This window comes from Haliotis rubra, unplaced genomic scaffold (assembly GCF_003918875.1).
Source record: "Haliotis rubra isolate DU_JTF1 unplaced genomic scaffold, ASM391887v1 Scf30, whole genome shotgun sequence".
Taxonomy (NCBI): Eukaryota; Metazoa; Mollusca; class Gastropoda; order Lepetellida; family Haliotidae; genus Haliotis; species Haliotis rubra.
In genome coordinates, this window is record NW_025766969.1 from 258,108 (window position 1) to 277,026 (window position 18,919).

General features: G+C 43.3%; 1 protein-coding gene across 1 annotated transcript in view; it reads left to right on the forward strand.

Annotated features, from left to right (window-relative positions):
- LOC124282561 (eukaryotic translation initiation factor 4E-like) overlaps positions 1–17,559 on the forward strand; it is a 37,792-nt gene extending 20,233 nt beyond the window's left edge. The window contains 2 exon segments of the mRNA XM_046718566.1: positions 12,998–13,052; positions 17,082–17,559. Coding sequence (XP_046574522.1) covers positions 12,998–13,052; positions 17,082–17,141 — 115 coding nt within the window. The 3' untranslated portion in view covers positions 17,142–17,559.
- The last annotated feature ends 1,360 nt before the right edge of the window (positions 17,560–18,919 follow it).

Consider the following 18,919-nt stretch of genomic DNA (forward strand, 5'->3'; position numbering starts at 1 on the left):
GCACATAACCGATCAGCGTTCGCGAACGCTTCATCTACACTGCAGCAGCGTCAACCTATGCAGAACTTCGACCCAGGGGAATTTATGACTCAATTCACCAACCAGATGATGGCCATGATGTAACGTAGATTCCAGGAGGATCGAAGGCTAAAAAAAGCCTCTCATCTACCAACACCGTGCGCAAACCTACGGACCTGTGCGAACTCACGGGCCTGCCCGAATCTACTCCTCTTAGATCTACACCTCAAGGCTACGGTGGCGAACGTACACCTTTGCGAAGGTCTCCACAGTCGGACAACTCTGTCATCTTGGAGGATAGAAGAGATGACTTACCTACTCTCAAATCTACGTCTGCGAACCCTCAACGTTCGAGAACATCAAAGGATCCTGCTCCTACACCTAGCCGCTCTAGGTCGAGATCTCTTATCTTGCACAGACGTTCACGAAGCTACTCACCTCAAGCCAGAGGTTCGCAAAGAGAAGACTCACATCACGGGAGTTCGCCTTACGATAGACGTTCGTGAAGAGATAGCTCACCTCACAGAGGTTCGCGATGAGATGTATCCACAGATAGAGGTTCGTGGACAGAACACTCTCAAGATAGACGTTCGCATAGGGAGGAATCTTCAGATAGAGGTTCGCGAAACGAGGATGAAGGTTCGAGAAGGGAATCAGTTTCGCAGATGGATGAATTGTTGAGACCTAGCTTTCATAATCAGGAGACTTCGGACTTGCAAACGGGCTTCGTCTTCCCAGACTCAGAAGTTACAGCATGGATTGCTATTGAACCTATATCCAACGTATCCTCCAACCTACACATAGCTTTCGCGAAGGCTTCCAAGTATCAGAGTCAGCAACTACCATCATTTAATAAGAAGAGATTTCCCTACACCATATGGATCCATTTATGAAGGCGCCTAATTGGGATGATAACATCAGACTTGTGAATGACTCCCGGAATAAGATGTATAAAGTGGAAGACAAAAAGCTATCTCAACTTGATACTGCTTCTAGGAGATCCTTCTTCCGGTTGGCCAGGTCCAGAGCCATCAATGAAGCATTGATAAATAAATTCCAGAATTCAACTTCGGAAGAGGTTAAGATGATATACTCAGCCCTCGTTACACAAAAGAAGGATCAATACTTTTTGTCGGACCATCTCACATCAATATCTGCGGGACTCACCTTAGTACGCAGACAGGGACTACTGGCGTCCTGCTCTTGGAATGATAGATTCACCCAACCACTATTAAGAGCTCCATGGGAGGCGCCTACTATATTTGGTCTAATAGACGATGCAGCTAAGGAAGCTACGCATGATACCAGAGAAGTGATGATGATTAAAACCATAGATACTCTGGCCAACGTCAACAAGTCCAAGTATTCTGGAATACAGAAAGCAAAGGACAAGAATTCCAGCTTCAGAGGCGTCAAAGACTCTTTTCGTCGCCAATCCGGAAATTACAGAGGAAACTCAGGGAGAGGCCACAGCCCCAGAGCTTCCAGAGGCACAAGACGTTAATATCAGGGTTCGGAACGACAGAAGTCTTCCACCCCCAGCCATTCCTGTAAAACTATCAACAGTGGGTGGACGTCTACAAGAGTACTGAAAGAATTAGGGAATGCTAGAGGACGACTATGTCTCTCAAGTACTAAGAGAAGGATACAAAGTACAACTAAGAGCCACACCTGCACTAACCCTCAGCCCAATGGTCTTCAACTATGCAGAGGAACAGGCAGACAAATTACAAGAAGCCATCAACGCAGTACTGATAAAAGATGCTGTAGAGATAATAGATCAGAATCATCTCACTCCAGGCTTCTATTCCCCAATTTTTCTAGTACCCAAGAAGAACTCCAAGGAGAAGTTCAGACTGATTTACAACATTCGCAAATTCAACAAAGACTACTTACTGAAACCAGAGAGGTTCAGAATGATCCACCTACCTCAACTCAAACTACTCATCCGTCCAGCAGATTACATGGCCAGCATAGACTTGCATAGACCTTCACATCCCGATACATCAGGAATAAAGAAAGTATCTACGATTCCTATTCAGAGGGCAGCACTTCCAATGGAACGTCCTACCGTTCGGCTCCGTGGCTATTCACACGAATAACCAAGCCTATAGTCGCATACCTACATTATCGAGGTCTACGCAATGCCTTCTACTTGAACGACGGGATTCAGATTCACCAAGATGCCAGTCTACTCAAACTACAACTGAACTTCACAATCAAGTTGCTCACTCAACTAGGATGGTTGGTGAACCCTATGAAGTCAGAGTTGGAACCAAAACAAGATCTACAATTCCTGGGGATAAGGTTTATCACAACACAGAATCATATTGCCGTCCCAGAAGATCGTTGGGACAAGATACAAGCCATGATTCAGCCAGCAGTCGTCTCTCCATTAACACTACGATCATGGCAAGTTCTACTCGGTCTGCTAACCTCGGCGCAAGACTTGACTCGCACAGGAAGGTTACAACTAAGACCGCTGCAACGGTTTCTGATAATACATTTAGACAGTGTCGACCCTATCTTGCTGCCGGAAAACCTCAAGAGGTGTCTACTGTGGTGGACACACAGGTCGAACGTTTGAGAAGGGACCTATTTACAAGAGCCGGCCTTCAACACACATCTCTACGCAGACGCCTCGATGCAAGGATGGGGTGCGCATCTCAACGATCAGGTGGTGTTGGGAAAGTCCAAAATAGAACAGCTTCACATCAATCTGCTAGAGATGAAAGCAGTGATCAACGCCTTACAACTATGGTCGAGCTTGCTGAACAACAAAATGCTGATGATCCACACGGACAACTCCACAGTGGCGTCCTCCATAAACAGGCAAGGACCCACAAGGTCTCCAAGCCTATTGCAGCTCACATTCCAGTTGTTCCAGATCACACAGGAAGGAAACATCTGGATAAAGGCGTGTCACATACCCGGAGCCAAGAACGTACTGGCAGACGCTCTCTCAAGACCACTACACCCGTCACCTACGGAATGGATGCTCCATCCAGAAGCGTTTCAGAACATAAGGGAGATAGGATCCCCTTGCGTAGACCTGTTTGCCACGAGGTTCAACTAACAACTACAGACGTTTGTCTCGCCAGTTCCAAATCCTCAAGCCTGGGCAACAGATGCACTGAGCATCTCGTGGGAAGGATTAAACGGCTACACTTTTCCACCCCCGATACTACTGCTAAAAGTACTGTTCAAGATCATACAGACTCAGATGCTACAACTGACTTTGGTCGCACCCTACTGGCCAGCGAGAGCATGGTTCCCAGACCTAATAGAAGATCTCGGAAACCGAGTAATCACATTACCAGATTGGCCGAACCTACTAATACATCCGCACACCAAGCAAGTCCACGGAAACCCGACAGTGTTCCAGTTACACGTGTGGACCATATCGAAACATGCTTGAAGAAAAGAGGATACTCCGCCAGGGCAGCCAAGGCAGTAACGCTAGCGTTACGCAGATCGACTCGTAACCTATATGACGACAAATGGCTGAAGTTTGATACTTATGCAAGGCGGAAAGGCTTCACTGCGATGATAGCCACTCATCCTCAAGTGGCAGAATATCTATGTCATCTTAGACAGACCAGACATCTGAAGGGTTTGACACTATCTACATACCTCGCTGCAATCAGTACAGTGATTACGATGAAAACAGGCATCAAGTTGACGAAAGTACCAGAACTTACTCTGCTGAGATCTTTTAAGCTGGAGGACCAGTAAAAGAAATTCAGAGCTCCAGCCTGGGATCTAAATGTAATTCTGCGTCATCTTACCAGTGATGTCTACGAACCACTAGATCAGATTACACTCGAGCTGCTAACACAGAAGACGCTGTTCCTGCTTGCGTTAGCCACAGCAGCTTCCATATCGGAGATACATGCGCTGGACTTTGGTCGAACCACATTTGACAGAGGGCAACATAATGCGGTTCATCTAGGACTTAGATGGGACTTTATTGCCAGGAACCAGCTACCTGGTCAACCAGATAGACAGTTTCACGTACCAGCGCGCTGTCTACAGTCCTTGGTCCACAGGATATAGAGGACTTATCCTTATGTCCAGTCAGAGCCCTGAAGATATATCTTCAAAAGACTGAGACGAGGAAACAAAAATTCAAGCCCCCGTTCATCCCATTATCAACAGAGACTTCAGCAGAGACTTCAGCAGAAGTCTCAAGAACGACCATATCGTTCTGGATGAGAGCCGTTATATTGAGAGCCTTTAAAGCAGCAGGACTAGAACCTCCTAGAGCTTCCAACCCACATGAAGTCAGAGCACTGGCGTTATCATAATATATGGGTTGTTATAAGATATCGAGTAATAGGAAGATACTAGTTTATCTGTAGCCACATGAATCAACATGATTCAACTTGTCTGAGATTGAAGTAAGACAAGAAAGTGGTCCCCCGAGTTATAATGGAAGTTGGAAGAATAGGAGCACGGAAATGCCGTTTCGCAGTTCCCATGGGGGGGGGATACAGGACGTATCTAAGGACAGCTGTTGAATCCAGTGGCTTGACCCACCAACAATCTGTCGGATTCTATAAGCAAAAGATCATGAGTCAGGATAAGGAAAAATATGTTATTTTTTAAGTAAAATTGATATTTTATACTTATCCTGACTCATGACGAGAAGCCCTCCCAACCTCCCCATTTAAGACACTTGAGATTTCACAGCAGATCCAAGTGCATGGGCAGAAAATCAGGAGAGAGTGACAAGTATGGGCACGTCACATGACTGGTTTGCGCAGGAAAGGGCAAAGGGAGGTAACTCGTGGGTGAGTGGATTTATGCGTCCGCTTCGGGAACTTCAAGGGATTCAAGTGTTCCACTACCATTCGAAAGGGAAAGGGAGATAAGCAAAAGATCATGAGTCAGGATAAGTATAAAATATCAATTTTACTTTAAAACAATTACATACTCTTGTGGTTATAGTCTAAGTAAAAGGCTGCTTTTAAACAGCAGGCAAACAGTAACACAGTAACACAAGAAGCATTTACGTGCAGGAGAAAATCTGAAATCTGTTGATTAGTTTCCTTTGTGAGGCTTCTTCAAGGCAGTTAGGCCGAGGGAAGCTAATCTATGGACTTTCAACAAAGTTGACATTGTGTTTACTTGCAGGATCATGTTGGTGAGACAAAATATGTTCCGTTGGATCTGATTGATTGTTATTATAGAATATCCAACTAACTACAACAGGTCTCAGATAGTCAGATAGAGGTCTTGCTAGTGGCAGCACAACTTTGTTTTACTGTATGATAACGAAACTTGATGTCATCCTGCGGTGGGGCCACCATTTGAAAATTTTGTGTGACCTATGAAAAAGGTGTAGGTACAGCGAAAGTCATTTATGAAGTATGCCATTTCAACAAATTCCTTAAAGCAGTGAAAATATCACTTTGCTGGAATTGCATGGCTCAACAAAGTAAAGTTTTCTGCCCTGTATCTTGTTCAGTACAACACACTAAATGACAATGCAAACAAATGCATTGTGTCAGCAAGCATGGACATCAGATGACCAACCTCCAGCAAGGAAAACTCACTCTGATCAGCTGATGTCCGAGCTCTCTTCTTCACATAAACATCGTTGCTCCAAGAGGACAGATATAGCATAGTAATGGTTATGATAGCAAAGGCAATTGGTGTACCCAACAGAACCTGCTAGTGGTCGATGTCCTACCGAGGGATCCTTACCCCATTGCAAGACCTTGCTTACGAAGGACGGCTCACTTGTGCCATCTGCAGAATTAGATGAATACTCCAAGATTATTCCCCTGTGTTCCTTCAATTGTTCAGTCCTTGTCAAAGGCTAAATTTACTTATTTTTCCTTATCCTGACTCATGCTCTTTTGCTTGTCTTCTTCTTCTTGCGAACATAGTGGAACACTTGTATCTCCTTAATTGAAGCTCCCTTCAATGTAAAATCACTAATTAGTACTCACCAAGAGTTGCCTCCCTTTGCCTCTGCGCGGGAAAAGGTGGCGCCACCCTCTGGCCTCATGCTTCACTCTCCTTCTTCGCCCAGTGAGCAGGATGTGAGAGCGCCTGTGTCTCCTTACACACTATATCCTTTGGTTATTCTTAGTTAGTTACCTCCTATAGGTTACTATAGAGGTATAGCTAGTATCCTTCATTAATATGTATTGATAATTAATCGTATTTCTACTGTTTATTCACGTGAGTTCGTGATTGTTCAGATAGTTTTACGTTGATGAAAATCTGTACTATTTGTAGTTTACGTTTTTCTGCTGCTGACCCGCATGTAATATGCCCTAGTTGTTCTACGCCTTGTGCGTTTGATTCACGTTGCAGTTACTGCATTAATCTATCTAATTCTGCTTTTAATAAATATCATCTTTGCGTCTTGAGACGTGCAGCAGATAGGTCACACAAACAAGGGTTAGACATGGCCGATACATCGGAACCCCTAGCCAGTCAGCTGCTGTTGGTCGACCCCCTCCCGTCTGGTGTTCCGCTAGAGTTTCCCTCGGAGGAGGGGCGTGGGATGCAGTCCGCCGCCTCCAAGAAGCGTCCTGCCTCCCCAGACCTCCCGTCATCGCAGCCAAAGTCTAAGAGGGCCTCGACGTCTACTCAACGCAGACTCCGTACCCCCAGGGCACCTCCAAGGGGAAGTCGTCAAGAACTTTCTCGGCCGAGATCGTTCCAGCCACCGAACTGGGCCTCTACGATGATCAGCCGATCATCATCCCCGACCTACGCCTCAAGAAACGACCGTGACAGCTACAGTGACGTCAGCAGAGATCGCCATGCAGCCTGATGTGTCTACACCGATGTCGGACGATCTCCCTTAGGGCCCCGCCGCTAACATCGCAGAGAGGGCACCGACTACATCGTCGCAGACCGTCCCAGATGAACTGATGCGGAAAATCATGATCATGATGGAGGACCACTACAGACTGGAGAAACAACCAGCCCAGGGCCCGAACCTTCGCGAAGGCTCAAACGCAGACCACACCCCAGAGGGACCCCCCGTCAACGTAGCGGCCACAACGAAGCCACCTTCGCGAAGGAAGTCACAGACCACCTCGACGAAGGACCCAGATGTACAGCCTTCGCGAAGGCCTTCGTGAAGGCGGGATAGATCATCACCTTCCTCGGCTTCATCCTTAGATGCGGACTCAGACCACCAGACTTCACGGAAGCCTTCGCGAAGGTCAAGTCGCCGTTCCCCAGGACCGGACGGAGAGGAAGCTTGGCGAATGCCTTCGCGAAGGGCACCTTTATCAGGCTCCAAATCATCTTCGTCCAGAAGGACATCGAGGGACTCCACAAGAGCTTCGCGGAGCTATCAACATTCACCTCACAGATCTCCGCGAAGGTCAACCCATAGACGCAGATCGTCAGGACGTTCACCAAGACGATCCCCTCGCCATTCTCCATGCCGATCACCTCGCCGTTCACCGCGCCGATCTCCTCGTACATCACCACGTCGATTCTTGCAGGTCACCACACAGGTCTGCACAGAAGTCCACAGTCAGGTCTCCCCTAACGTCACCCGGCACAGTGGTAGAAGCACACAGTCCACCATCTGAAGAGCATCAACCTCTCATCAGCGATCCCGGGGTAGAAGATGATGGAGGCATCATTTTCTCAGACGCTGAGATACGATATTGGATGGTAAACAACCTAGACCTTTCTTCACCTTCCAAGAGTGGTAACTCGGCGCTTACTTACCTGATGAAGGAGGACGATGCAGACGCCATCACCTTACCTCCGATCGACCCGATTGCTGCGGTACCACAGAATCTAGATACAGCCTTCCATAAAGCCACGAAAGTTCAGACGCCACACCTACCGAACTTTCACGCTAAGAAGTTTTCAACTCATAACATGGACCCCTTCCTCAAGGCACAAGACATCGATGACAACTACAAGCTGATCAGCGATGTCAAGAATAAGAACTACAAGATTGACGATCGCAAGCTGGTGCAGATAGAAACCATGACGAGACGCATGTTCTTTGGCCTTAATAGATCTAGAACGATCAATGAGACTCTTATCACCAGATTTCGTGACACGACTTCTGAAGATGATAGGATGATCTACTCGGCCCTACTGATGCAAAAGAAGGACCAGCAGTTCCTAACAGATCATCTCACATCAGTCTCAGCAGCGCTAACCTTAGCTCGTCGTCAAGGCCTCCTCGCTTCCTGCAGCTGGGGTGAGCAGTTTACAGCTCCACTCTATACAGCCCTGTGGTCCTCTCCATCCATCTTTGACGGAGGAATAGAGAAAGTCTCCAAGGAAGTCACTAAGGATTCCAGAGAAGTCCTTATGATTAAGTCGATGGACACGCTAGCCAGCGTCATCAGGCAGACTTCACAAAGATATTCAGGGAGATCTAAATTCACTGGATTACAGAGAGCACGGGATAGGAAGATGGCCAGCTCCAGCTCGTCGTTTTCGTCGCCCATATGGCAACTATAAAGGAGGATCAGGAAGAGGCAGGGCACCCAGAGGTTCCCGCAACTATAAACGTTGAAAGACAGGTTCGAACGACTGGAGTCTTCCACCCCCAGCCGTTCCAGTACAACCGTCACAAGTGGGTGGACGCCTTCAACTACACTGGGAGAACTGGGGAATGTTACAAGACCCTTATGTCTCCAACATTCTTCAACACGGATATCGTATCCCACTACAGGCCACGCCTCCGCTGACAGTCAACCCTCACAAGTTCGACTTCCAGGCACAACAACTACCAAAGTTAAGAGAGGCTGTTACATCGCTCTTAACCAAACAGGCCATAGAAGTACTAGATCAAGTAAACGTGGAACCGGGCTTCTACTCCCCAGTTTTCCTTGTACCCAAGAAAAACTCCAAGGAGAAATACAGACTCATTTACAACATGAGCATATTCAACAGACATTATCTACGCAAACCGCCAAAGTTTCGCATGATACATCTACCTCAGTTACGGCAGTTGATTCGTCCCATGGATTACATGGCCAGTATAGATCTGCAAGACGCATATCTACACGTCCCGATACATCCCGAATCCAGGAAATACCTACGATTTACACTGGACGGGCTGCATTACCAATGGAAAGTACTCCCATTCGGAATATCATCAGCCCCCTGGCTATTCACGAGGATAACGAAACCTATCGTCACCTATCTACATCGTCTAGGGCTACGCAGTGCGTTCTACCTCGACGACGGGATACAAGTAGATCAAGATCCACAGCGTCTCAAACTACAGTTAAACTACATCATAAAGCTACTAACACAGCTAGGATGGTTAGTAAACTTACTCAAGTCGGACCTAGTACCATCGCAAGATCTGCAATTTCTAGGCATTCGATTTATCACGACTCTCAACCGTATCGTCGTGACAGAAGACCGATGGCTCAAGATCCAACAGACCATTCCTCTAGCCCTACTCTCTCCATTACCACTACAACATTGGCAGAGCCTGTTGGGTCTCCTCACATCAGCCCAAGACATGACAGTCAGAGGCAGAATACAGTTACGTCCGTTACAGGTCTTCATCAATGCACATCTCAACGACCTACAACCATTCAGTCTACCGAAACATCTCAGACCTCATCTACTATGGTGGACCAGGAGGTCGAATGTCTGCGAAGGTATTTGTTTAACAGAGCAGGAATTCAAAACCCATCTATATGTAGACGCGTCGCTCCAGGGTTGGGGAGCTCATCTCGCCAACCGGACGGCTTCAGGGTTATGGAATCAGCAAGAAAGCAAACTCCATGTAAACATGTTAGAGATGAAAGCGGTAATCAACGCCATACTTCATTGGAGCACGATTCTACAAAATGCGCATCTGATGATTCATACCGACAACTCGACAGTGGCGTTTTATGTGAACAAACAAGGCTCAACGAGATCACTGAACCTATTGACTTTAAGCTTTCAACTGTTCGATCTAATCGACGATCTCAACTTACATGTCAGAGCATGTCACATTCCCGGAGCCAAGAATGTACTAGCAGACGCACTCTCTCGGCCACATCTACCGTCACCGACAGAATGGATGCTCCATACAGAGATTTTTGCACAGATTATCAAGCAAATAGGAGCTCCGCTAGTAGATCTATTCGCCACACGCTTCAACAATCAGCTACCGACATTCGTATCACCAGTCCCGGACCCACAAGCATGGGCAACGGACGCTCTAAGCATATCCTGGGAAGGCCTCAATGCGTACGCGTTTCCGCCGCCAGCAATAATCCCTCAAGTGTTACAGAAAATCAGACAAACACAGAGCCTCCAACTCACTTTGGTCGCGCCCTACTGGCCAGCCAGAACGTGGTTTCCCATTCTAATTCAAGAACTCGGACAACCAACACTAGAGCTACCAAAGCACTCGAATCTATTAGTACATCCACACACCAAACAGGTGCACGGAAGCCCACAAGTATTCCAACTTCACGTATGGACTGTATTAAAATGTGTTTAAACAAGAGAGGGTATTCAACCAGAGCGGCAAAAGCAGTCACGCTTGCCTTACGCTATTCTACACGTAACTTGTACGACGACAAGTGGCACAGTTTCGAAAATTACGCAGCAAATAAGGTATTTACAGCGAGAGAAGCTACACATCCACAAGTGGCAGATTATTTGTGTTACCTACGCCAAAACAAACATTTAAAAGGCTCGACATTGTCAACATATCTTGCCGCTCTTAGTTCTGTGATAACTATGAGAATGGGTGTCAAGCTAACCAAGACGCCAGAGTTACTGGCCTTACTACGTGCTTTCCGATTGGAGGATCAGAAGCGGAAATTCCACGCCCCAGCTTGGGATCTGAACATAGTGCTCCAACACCTCACAAGTGAGGCTTATGAACCGTTGGAATCGACAACTTTTGAATTTCTCTCACAGAAAACGCTTTTCCTGTCATCTCTAGCCACGGCAGCCAGGATGTCAGAAATTCATGCGCTAGATTATGAGAGGATACAGTTTGATGACAATCAAAACACAGCGCACCTGGGATTAAGATGGGATTTCATCGCCAAAAATCAATTGCCAGGTCAACCAGACAGATTATTCCATATTCCTGCACTCTCCTCGATTCTCGGATCTCAAGATACACTGGACTTATCTCTATGCCCAGTCAGAGCTCTCAAAATCTACTTACGACGTTCCAAAACAAGGCGACGATTTCTCAAAAGATTATTCATCCCCTTATCGGCAACAACTCAGACAGAAGTCTCTCGTACCACCATATCTATATGGATAAGAACTGTCATACTTCGCGCCTACAAGGCAGCAGGACTCGACCCTCCAACAGCATCAAATCCCCATGAGATCAGGGCATTGGCTTCCACACTCGCTCTACACGGTAACTGTTCATTGAATACAATCATGGAAGGATGCTTTTGGAAATCTAACATGGTGTTTGCTAATCACTATCTGAGAGATATCACCACCGAGGACGTCTCAGGTATTCACCATTTCGGTCCCTTGGTCCTCGCACAGCAGTTGACAGTCCCTCGTAGACGTTAACACATAGTCTTACGAGATTATTATGTATATTTCATACCAGTATTATCCAGCTTATAACTCTACGGAGTTTTAGGGCTATGTATATACTTAGCTTAAGTCTACTCAGCTTTAAGCTTATACTGATGATTATGTTCAGTTGTATAGCTTCTCCTTCTCGGAGTCGCTTTTATATCTTTATTTGCTATTATCATAGTATATTATTATTGTAATACCCCATCTATGGCAATGTATAAACTTATGGTTTATAGTAGAGGAATTATCCTAAGTCAGTGCCATTATGAAGTTCCCGTTAGGGGGTTATTACAGTTAGAAATATAAATCACTAATTAATTTCATAAATCCAAAGTATTCTGTTCTTTCCCACCTCCGTTTCCGTAGGATTTTACAAGCAAAAGAGCATGAGTCAGGATAAGGAAAAATATGTAATTTTTAGAGTAAAATTGATATTTTATACTTATCCTGACTCATGAGGTAAGCCCTCCCATCCTCCCCACATAACACTTTGGATTTCCCTGTAAATTCAAGTGTTGGGCTCACAAAATCAGGAGAGAGTGAAGCATGAGGCCAGAGGGTGGCGCCACCTTTTCCCACGCAGAGGCAAAGGGAGGCAACTCTTGGTGAGTACTAATTAGTGATTTTACATTGAAGGGAGCTTCAATTAAGGAGATACAAGTGTTCCACTATGTTCGCAAGAAGAAGAAGACAAGCAAAAGAGCATGAGTCAGGATAAGTATAAAATATCAATTTTACTCTAAAAATTACATTTCTGTAGTTTTTGTGTGAATTTATTTCATCTTCATGATGTAATTAATAGATATGTAAACAATATTTTTCATTCAGAATAAATCTTGTGTAGCTTGTGGGTGTATGAGCATGTGAGCGTGTACTCACGTTATTATTATGACTTGTCTTGTTAGCAAGATATCTTTAAAGTGGATGGCATCATCTGGGAGCACTTGGTCTCAGAATTTTCTGAGATAAATGTTGGATAGATTTGGCAGAACCACCATGTCCAGTTATTGCCAGTTATTACCAAAATCCCAGGTTACCAGGATGATAGCTTAAAGTGGCTATTAGGATGGGAGTTGAAAATAGAAGTTGTGTCCTTACACCAGAAGTGCTTATAACTTGTGTTCAATGGATTTTGGGGACATCACTTAGCAACACTAGTAGGTATTATAAGGGAGAGTGTAGGTAGATATTTGTTAGTTCAGTATGAAATGGAAGATGTGCATGACTGATAGGGGGAAGTTAATTGTTATTATGTTCATCAGAAAAATGTTTGGTGTGCAACTTCAAGAGTGCTGGACAAGATTTCAGAATTCACTATGCAGAGTTATAACTCAAGTCAGTCTCACATAAGATATAATGCCAACATTATGTTTCTGTTGATATACATGTACTTGAAAATGTTTGATTTACTCATTTACCTCGATTGTTGTCATGTTTATAACTGGATTTTTTCACATTGCAGAAAGAAATTGAAAGAACGGCTAAATATACCTGCAAAGTTTCCAATAGGTTTCCAGGTAAGTAAAAGCTTTGAACCAACTAAATCAACCAAACTAGACTTGACTTGTGCTGTCACTGTTGTGATAAATGATAGGATGTGTGGTTGGCCAGGGACTGATTTGCTGATAACTTGAAGAAGTATTGATTGTTGGTTACTGTCTTGACAGTATAGTGATCATTTTGACCCAAGGAGCTCAGTAACTCTCCTTTTGAAATTCTAAATGCAATGTTCCATACTGTCACTTCAGTCACAAGATACTTGTTCAATAAGCACTATGACGATGTGCAATCTTAAACTGGTCATTTTTGCAACTTCATTCAATGACTGCTGATATGTTGAATAATGCAAACTCAACTGATCAGCCTTTGATAGTAATTCAGTATTGCAGTCTTCTAATCAAACCAGTAATATTTATGCCACTGGTACTTTTTATAATATACATATATTTATACTGATATTCAGATAAGTGTTTATACAAAACTTGTTCCTCCATACAAACTGCATCTGTCTATTGATAACCAACCAGTCTAATAGACTGGATTCATCAAGTAAAAGTTTCAGGTCAGCTATTTGGTTTCATATGGAGTCACATCAACTAATGAACTAATCAACATGATTAATTTTCATTGAAACTATCCATGATATAAATCAGGAAATAAATAAAAATTGTGTGTAATTAATGACAAAATAGTGAACAAATTTTCAGTCAAGAATTACACTTTGCCCAAAGGTAATTTTTCAAAGTCCATGTACGGCTACAAAAGCTGATATCATCGACACAAAGGAATTATCATTCACCAAGCAACCCAGTCAGAACAGCAAATATATCAGCAGCTGTGATACTGCAATTCTTCTTCTGTTCTTTTACAACACTTTTACCTCCATATCAGTGTGAGAAACAAACAGTGTGATTCTTGGCTCAGGATCTGAATATCATTGCCCTGTTGCCCAATCTTTTTATGAGTGATCATCAAAACCTTTTTAACTACAAGAAGTATGATCTAGGGTTTTAAGCAGAGAAGCACATTAAAGATGCAGTGATGCTGACCAAAGGTGTGATTTATGACAAACAGATCATTCATTTTGGTCATTGAGAAAATACTCAGCAAAGGTCCATTAACTTTCATTCTGGCAAGACATCTCTCATCAGTTACCTCAAGGATGTGGTAAACAGTGGTAAAGTTAAGAAAAGTGGCAACACTTCTTGTAAACTTAAAGTAAGGTATGTCGTGACACAAATGTTGATGGAGCTTTAACCCTGTATGACAAGCCCTTACTTCTCCAAGCAACTATGTCAAGACAGATGTATGAGTCCTGTCCCGACCAGCAGAATACAGAAAAGGAAAGACAAGAAAAAGAGAAAGCATATGTTTAAATAACTGTCAGAGCTCAGAGCCAAGTGAAATACTGAGACCATCAAAATAATCATGAGATACGATAGAGAGTACAGGCAAGATCAATCATATCCCAGTCCACTGGTATGGGGGGAGCAGAAAAGGAAAAAAACAGCCAAGAAACCCAGTATAAGAACAGACTCTCACATTTTATTTCCTCCTTTAGGTATGTAACTATATAACAGTGATGTGAACTGTCCAGATATGTTGTAACATTTATCATCTTGTTTGTGTTCTTTATTTGCCTTGAATGTGAAGTGCCTTGAATACAGGCTTTGTTATGTGTGAGTACCGAAGTTGAAACAATAACCTATTAACCGAAAATCAGTCAGCAAAAGAATTTGTTTTGACACCAATAAACATCAAAGAATTATAAGAAATATTGAAAGTTTACAAATCACTACAATGGATTTAAAATGGCAGTACAAAATAAACTGGCAACACAAAATCTGTGGCGGTACAGATACAATGACAATAGAATGTATAAACAGTGATTATAGCTATAAAGTCTGTGACTACACTTGAATATATAGGATGCTTGAGGAACTTCCAGACATTCCAGATCTTTACTCCAAGTCTACAGTCCATTTGAGTCAGAAACAGACCGATGAATTGCAAATTATCATTGTACAAAATTGCCACATAAATATAAATAGTACACATGTTTATCATTTACTAATACCCAACAGCTTTCTTATATTTGAATATTTTCCGGACTCAACCAAAAATGTTCTTTAAGAAACTATCATCATTGAAAACCAAAAGTTGTTATCTGTCGCGGCGGGGTGAAACCGCAGAAACGGAACAGCCAGTCATGGCGAGGGACATCTCAAAATCTATTCCGGGAGACCTGTCGGTTCCTCGTCTGTCGTAGTGTCATAGTCACGACTGAAAGGGATGACAAGTGGTGCCACAGTTGCCTGTTGTAAGCCATCCCGAGACCAGTAACCTTGTTCAATGATGTTAGCTACCTTGGTTGATACAGTTTTGCCAAGTTTCAGTCATGATTTTGTTAAGGGATTCCTTAACCAAAACCTCTACGTCACGTAATCTAAAAGTTGTGTTTGATCTGGCAACATCTCCTTTGACAATACCCCATATCATTTCAATGGGGTTAAGGTCACAGTGATAGGGTGGTAGTCGCAGAATATCGTGACCCTAACTTTTTATGTAACTGTCAACTTTGTAGAAAGGTTCACCTTTGTGGGTTTTTATGATCTCATATAGCTGAGGCTTCGTTGCCGTTGAAGGCCGTGCGATCTGAAATTTGTCGAGCCATGATATCATATCACCTTTTCGACTGTTCGATGTCGGGGCTTTACTGTCGGGGTCCTGCACGCTGTGGTATGGGGCATTGTCCATTACGATAAAAGACTTCTCTGGTAGAGCTGGTACCAACTAAGCCAATCGAGGAAAACCACACCATTCATCTTGGAATGGTAGTCTCTGTTTTCTGTGGACTTTGCCCTGAATACCAAGTCGCAGCCTGGGAGAAAGCCTTTGCTGGAGCAACCAGCATGGAGAATGATTAGTCTCTCTCCTTTCCCTAGAGGCAGCTTTCTACGTGACCCCTTATCACCCCCATCGGGTACCCACTAACTGCTGGCAGTGTGCGAGGCATTGACCCAGGTCTCGTCCAAGTACACTGGCTCGAACCCTTCCTCGCGCTTCTTCTTTATAACCCTGAGTAAATTATTTATCAAGCGAACAATATCAGGGCGTTCAAAGAGTACTGACCTATTCTCCCCCGAAATTTTCTTATAACGATACCAGAAAGAGTGTAAGAGTCGCCAGAGTGTGTACTTTGATACTCTGAGGTTGTGTTCTTGCTTCAAATGCTTTTATAAAATTTTCAGCGACATGTATTTGTTTTCAGAATAGAGCTTGTTGATAGACTGCCTTACAAGGTTCTTTTGAAAGTTATCAAAATGTTTTAATTTGTGTGATTTTGACACGACCCCTACCTGCTTCGCATCACCCTCACAATGTTTGTGTTCCAGAACATTTGTCAGTACCCTTGCTGATACTCCTAAAGCTTTTGCTGCCCGCTTACGGAATTTATTAATGGCATTAAATGGTTTGCCCCTTTCGGCTTCAGCACGGAAAAAATCGTTACACTTTAATCATCAACTGTTTCACGTCAGCATTCAACTTCATTTTTCATCAGGCATGTGTATCCCGTGCACGACGAGATAGTGGCTGTTCCGTTTCTGCGGTTTCACCCCGCCGCAGCTGATAACAACTTTTGCGTTTTGAATGATGATAGTTTCTTTAAGAACTTTTTTGGTGGAGTCCGGAAAATTTTCAAATATAAGAAAGCTGTTGGGTATTAGTAAATGATAAACATGTGTACTATTTATATTTATGTGGCAATTTTGTACAATGATAAAATTTGCAATTCATCGGTCCGTTTCTGACTCAAACGGACTGTAAGTATCGTAACTGCCACATCACTCCCCTCAACTGAATCACTGCAATGTATAGCACTGCCACAAATCATCGGAACTTGCACAACGCAAATCATTACCAACCCTGGGTTTTTTTATTTTGCAAACACTATTTTAGTTTTACATAAGTGTCCTTAACAATGTCTAATTTGTTTTACAGGTTTTCTATCTGCCCTCGTAAATTAATTGTATTATATTTTTCAGGCTCACCAAGATACCATATCAAAAACAGGCTCGACTGCCAAGAATCGTTTCACAGTCTAACATTTGGCCTTGAAAAGTGACTTTGCTGGACTGTGCATATTTGAATGCAGGTGGTTCCAGTGCTATGCTTGGCAGCAGGAAGTATTCCCCATCAATGAAGTGGTGGCTACCCTGCCAACTTGCCTGTCTGCGCACCAACATGCCTGTGTGTCTGTGTCTGCCTGCCTACCCACCACCAGCCTGCTGGCCCATGTCATTGGTTGTGGCACCCCCTTGTGTACAGTACATATAAGGCAGAGAGACACAAACACATGATAGCTGCTTGCTCCTGGACACTTTTTTATTCATGGATTTAACAGTTAAAAACACTTAAGATGAAAAGACTATCCACAATTATGAATGATCAGTATGTGGACTACCTTATTCTGTACGGTTCCTCTTTGATAAACTTGTGTCCAAGACAGTTCTAGAACAGCAAGAGTAATGTATCATATTTTCATACATATGTAAAAAATCATGTCCATGGTTCAATAATTCATCATTGTAGATGATGAAAGCCTCAGAGCTTTACAACATGGGTGTGTTTACATTTCAACCACACGGAGATCTATACTGTTCATTTGTTATTTATAAATACTAGTTCACATTGTTATAACCATATTTACCTTCCTTTGGTTGAAATGGAAACAAGAGTAACCATTGTCTTGCAAGTGTTATCTCTCCTTTTCAGTATGTTCACTTTCTATTGCGTTACATGTAGCTCACCTAATCATGTAATTATGTTCTTGTTTTATTGTCTTTAATTAACATATGAAATCGAGTTGCATCATGAGAAGAGGCCATTTGTTATGGTGGTGGTGAACTTGTGAGCATGAGAGGAGGGCAGGGGTGGAAATAACTTTAAAATTGCTAGTGTACTCCGTTACAGTCGCACATGTAAAATCACTTGCCCTGATAATTTTTCCACTATACCAGCTGTTTTCTTGTTGATTTTTTACATAAAGAACATAATTAACATTGGAAAGTCAACTGGACACCGGTACAGTGTGATATACAAATTGGCTTGCCCGACAGAAAAAAACACTGGACTCGAGCGTCAGGCAATGGGTTATTTCCACCCCTGGGAGGGCATTTTGTGTAAATGAATATGCTATTTTAGGGAAGGTCATGAAAAAGGACAAATGTTTATCTCCCCAATATTAGGACAAGTGAGTATGTCTGTCGATTGTGACTTTCATCCCTCAGATGCAACAGGGCCAGTGAAGCTGAAACTTTGCAGGATTGTTTCTATAAATTTGCACTTTGTTCAGAAGGTCCTAACAAAATGGTTGCTTAGTGAAAAGAGACATTTAGATAAAAACATAACTTGGCCATTCTTTTAAAAAGATGATACTCCATAGTTTATGGATGGGCTGAACTTGTTTGTCATATTTTGAACCAACATGATGATTTGAAGTTTGAATGTTTATCATGCCTTTATATTCTCTAAGGCTGATTTCTCTGCTTTCTATTTCTAACAATAGTGAGATCAGTGTGCTTCGAAATAGGCTAAATATCGATTCTTAGGCAGATTACTATGACGATACAGATTACTATGTGATAAGGACGAACTAATGAGAAGTAGCAATTTATGACCTGGCTTGTCCAGGTCTCATCCTGTTCAGATCACATGGATCACTGCAGTCAACCCCAAGAGTACCAGTCTAGATATATTTACAGGCAACTTTGATGTAGCTAAAGTAATTTTGACATTCACACCCTGTAGTTATTGTTTGAGTTTTCATTACAATTGTTTCCAGTTTTAGCACTTAAACAATCTGCTGACTTCAAACTTGGCG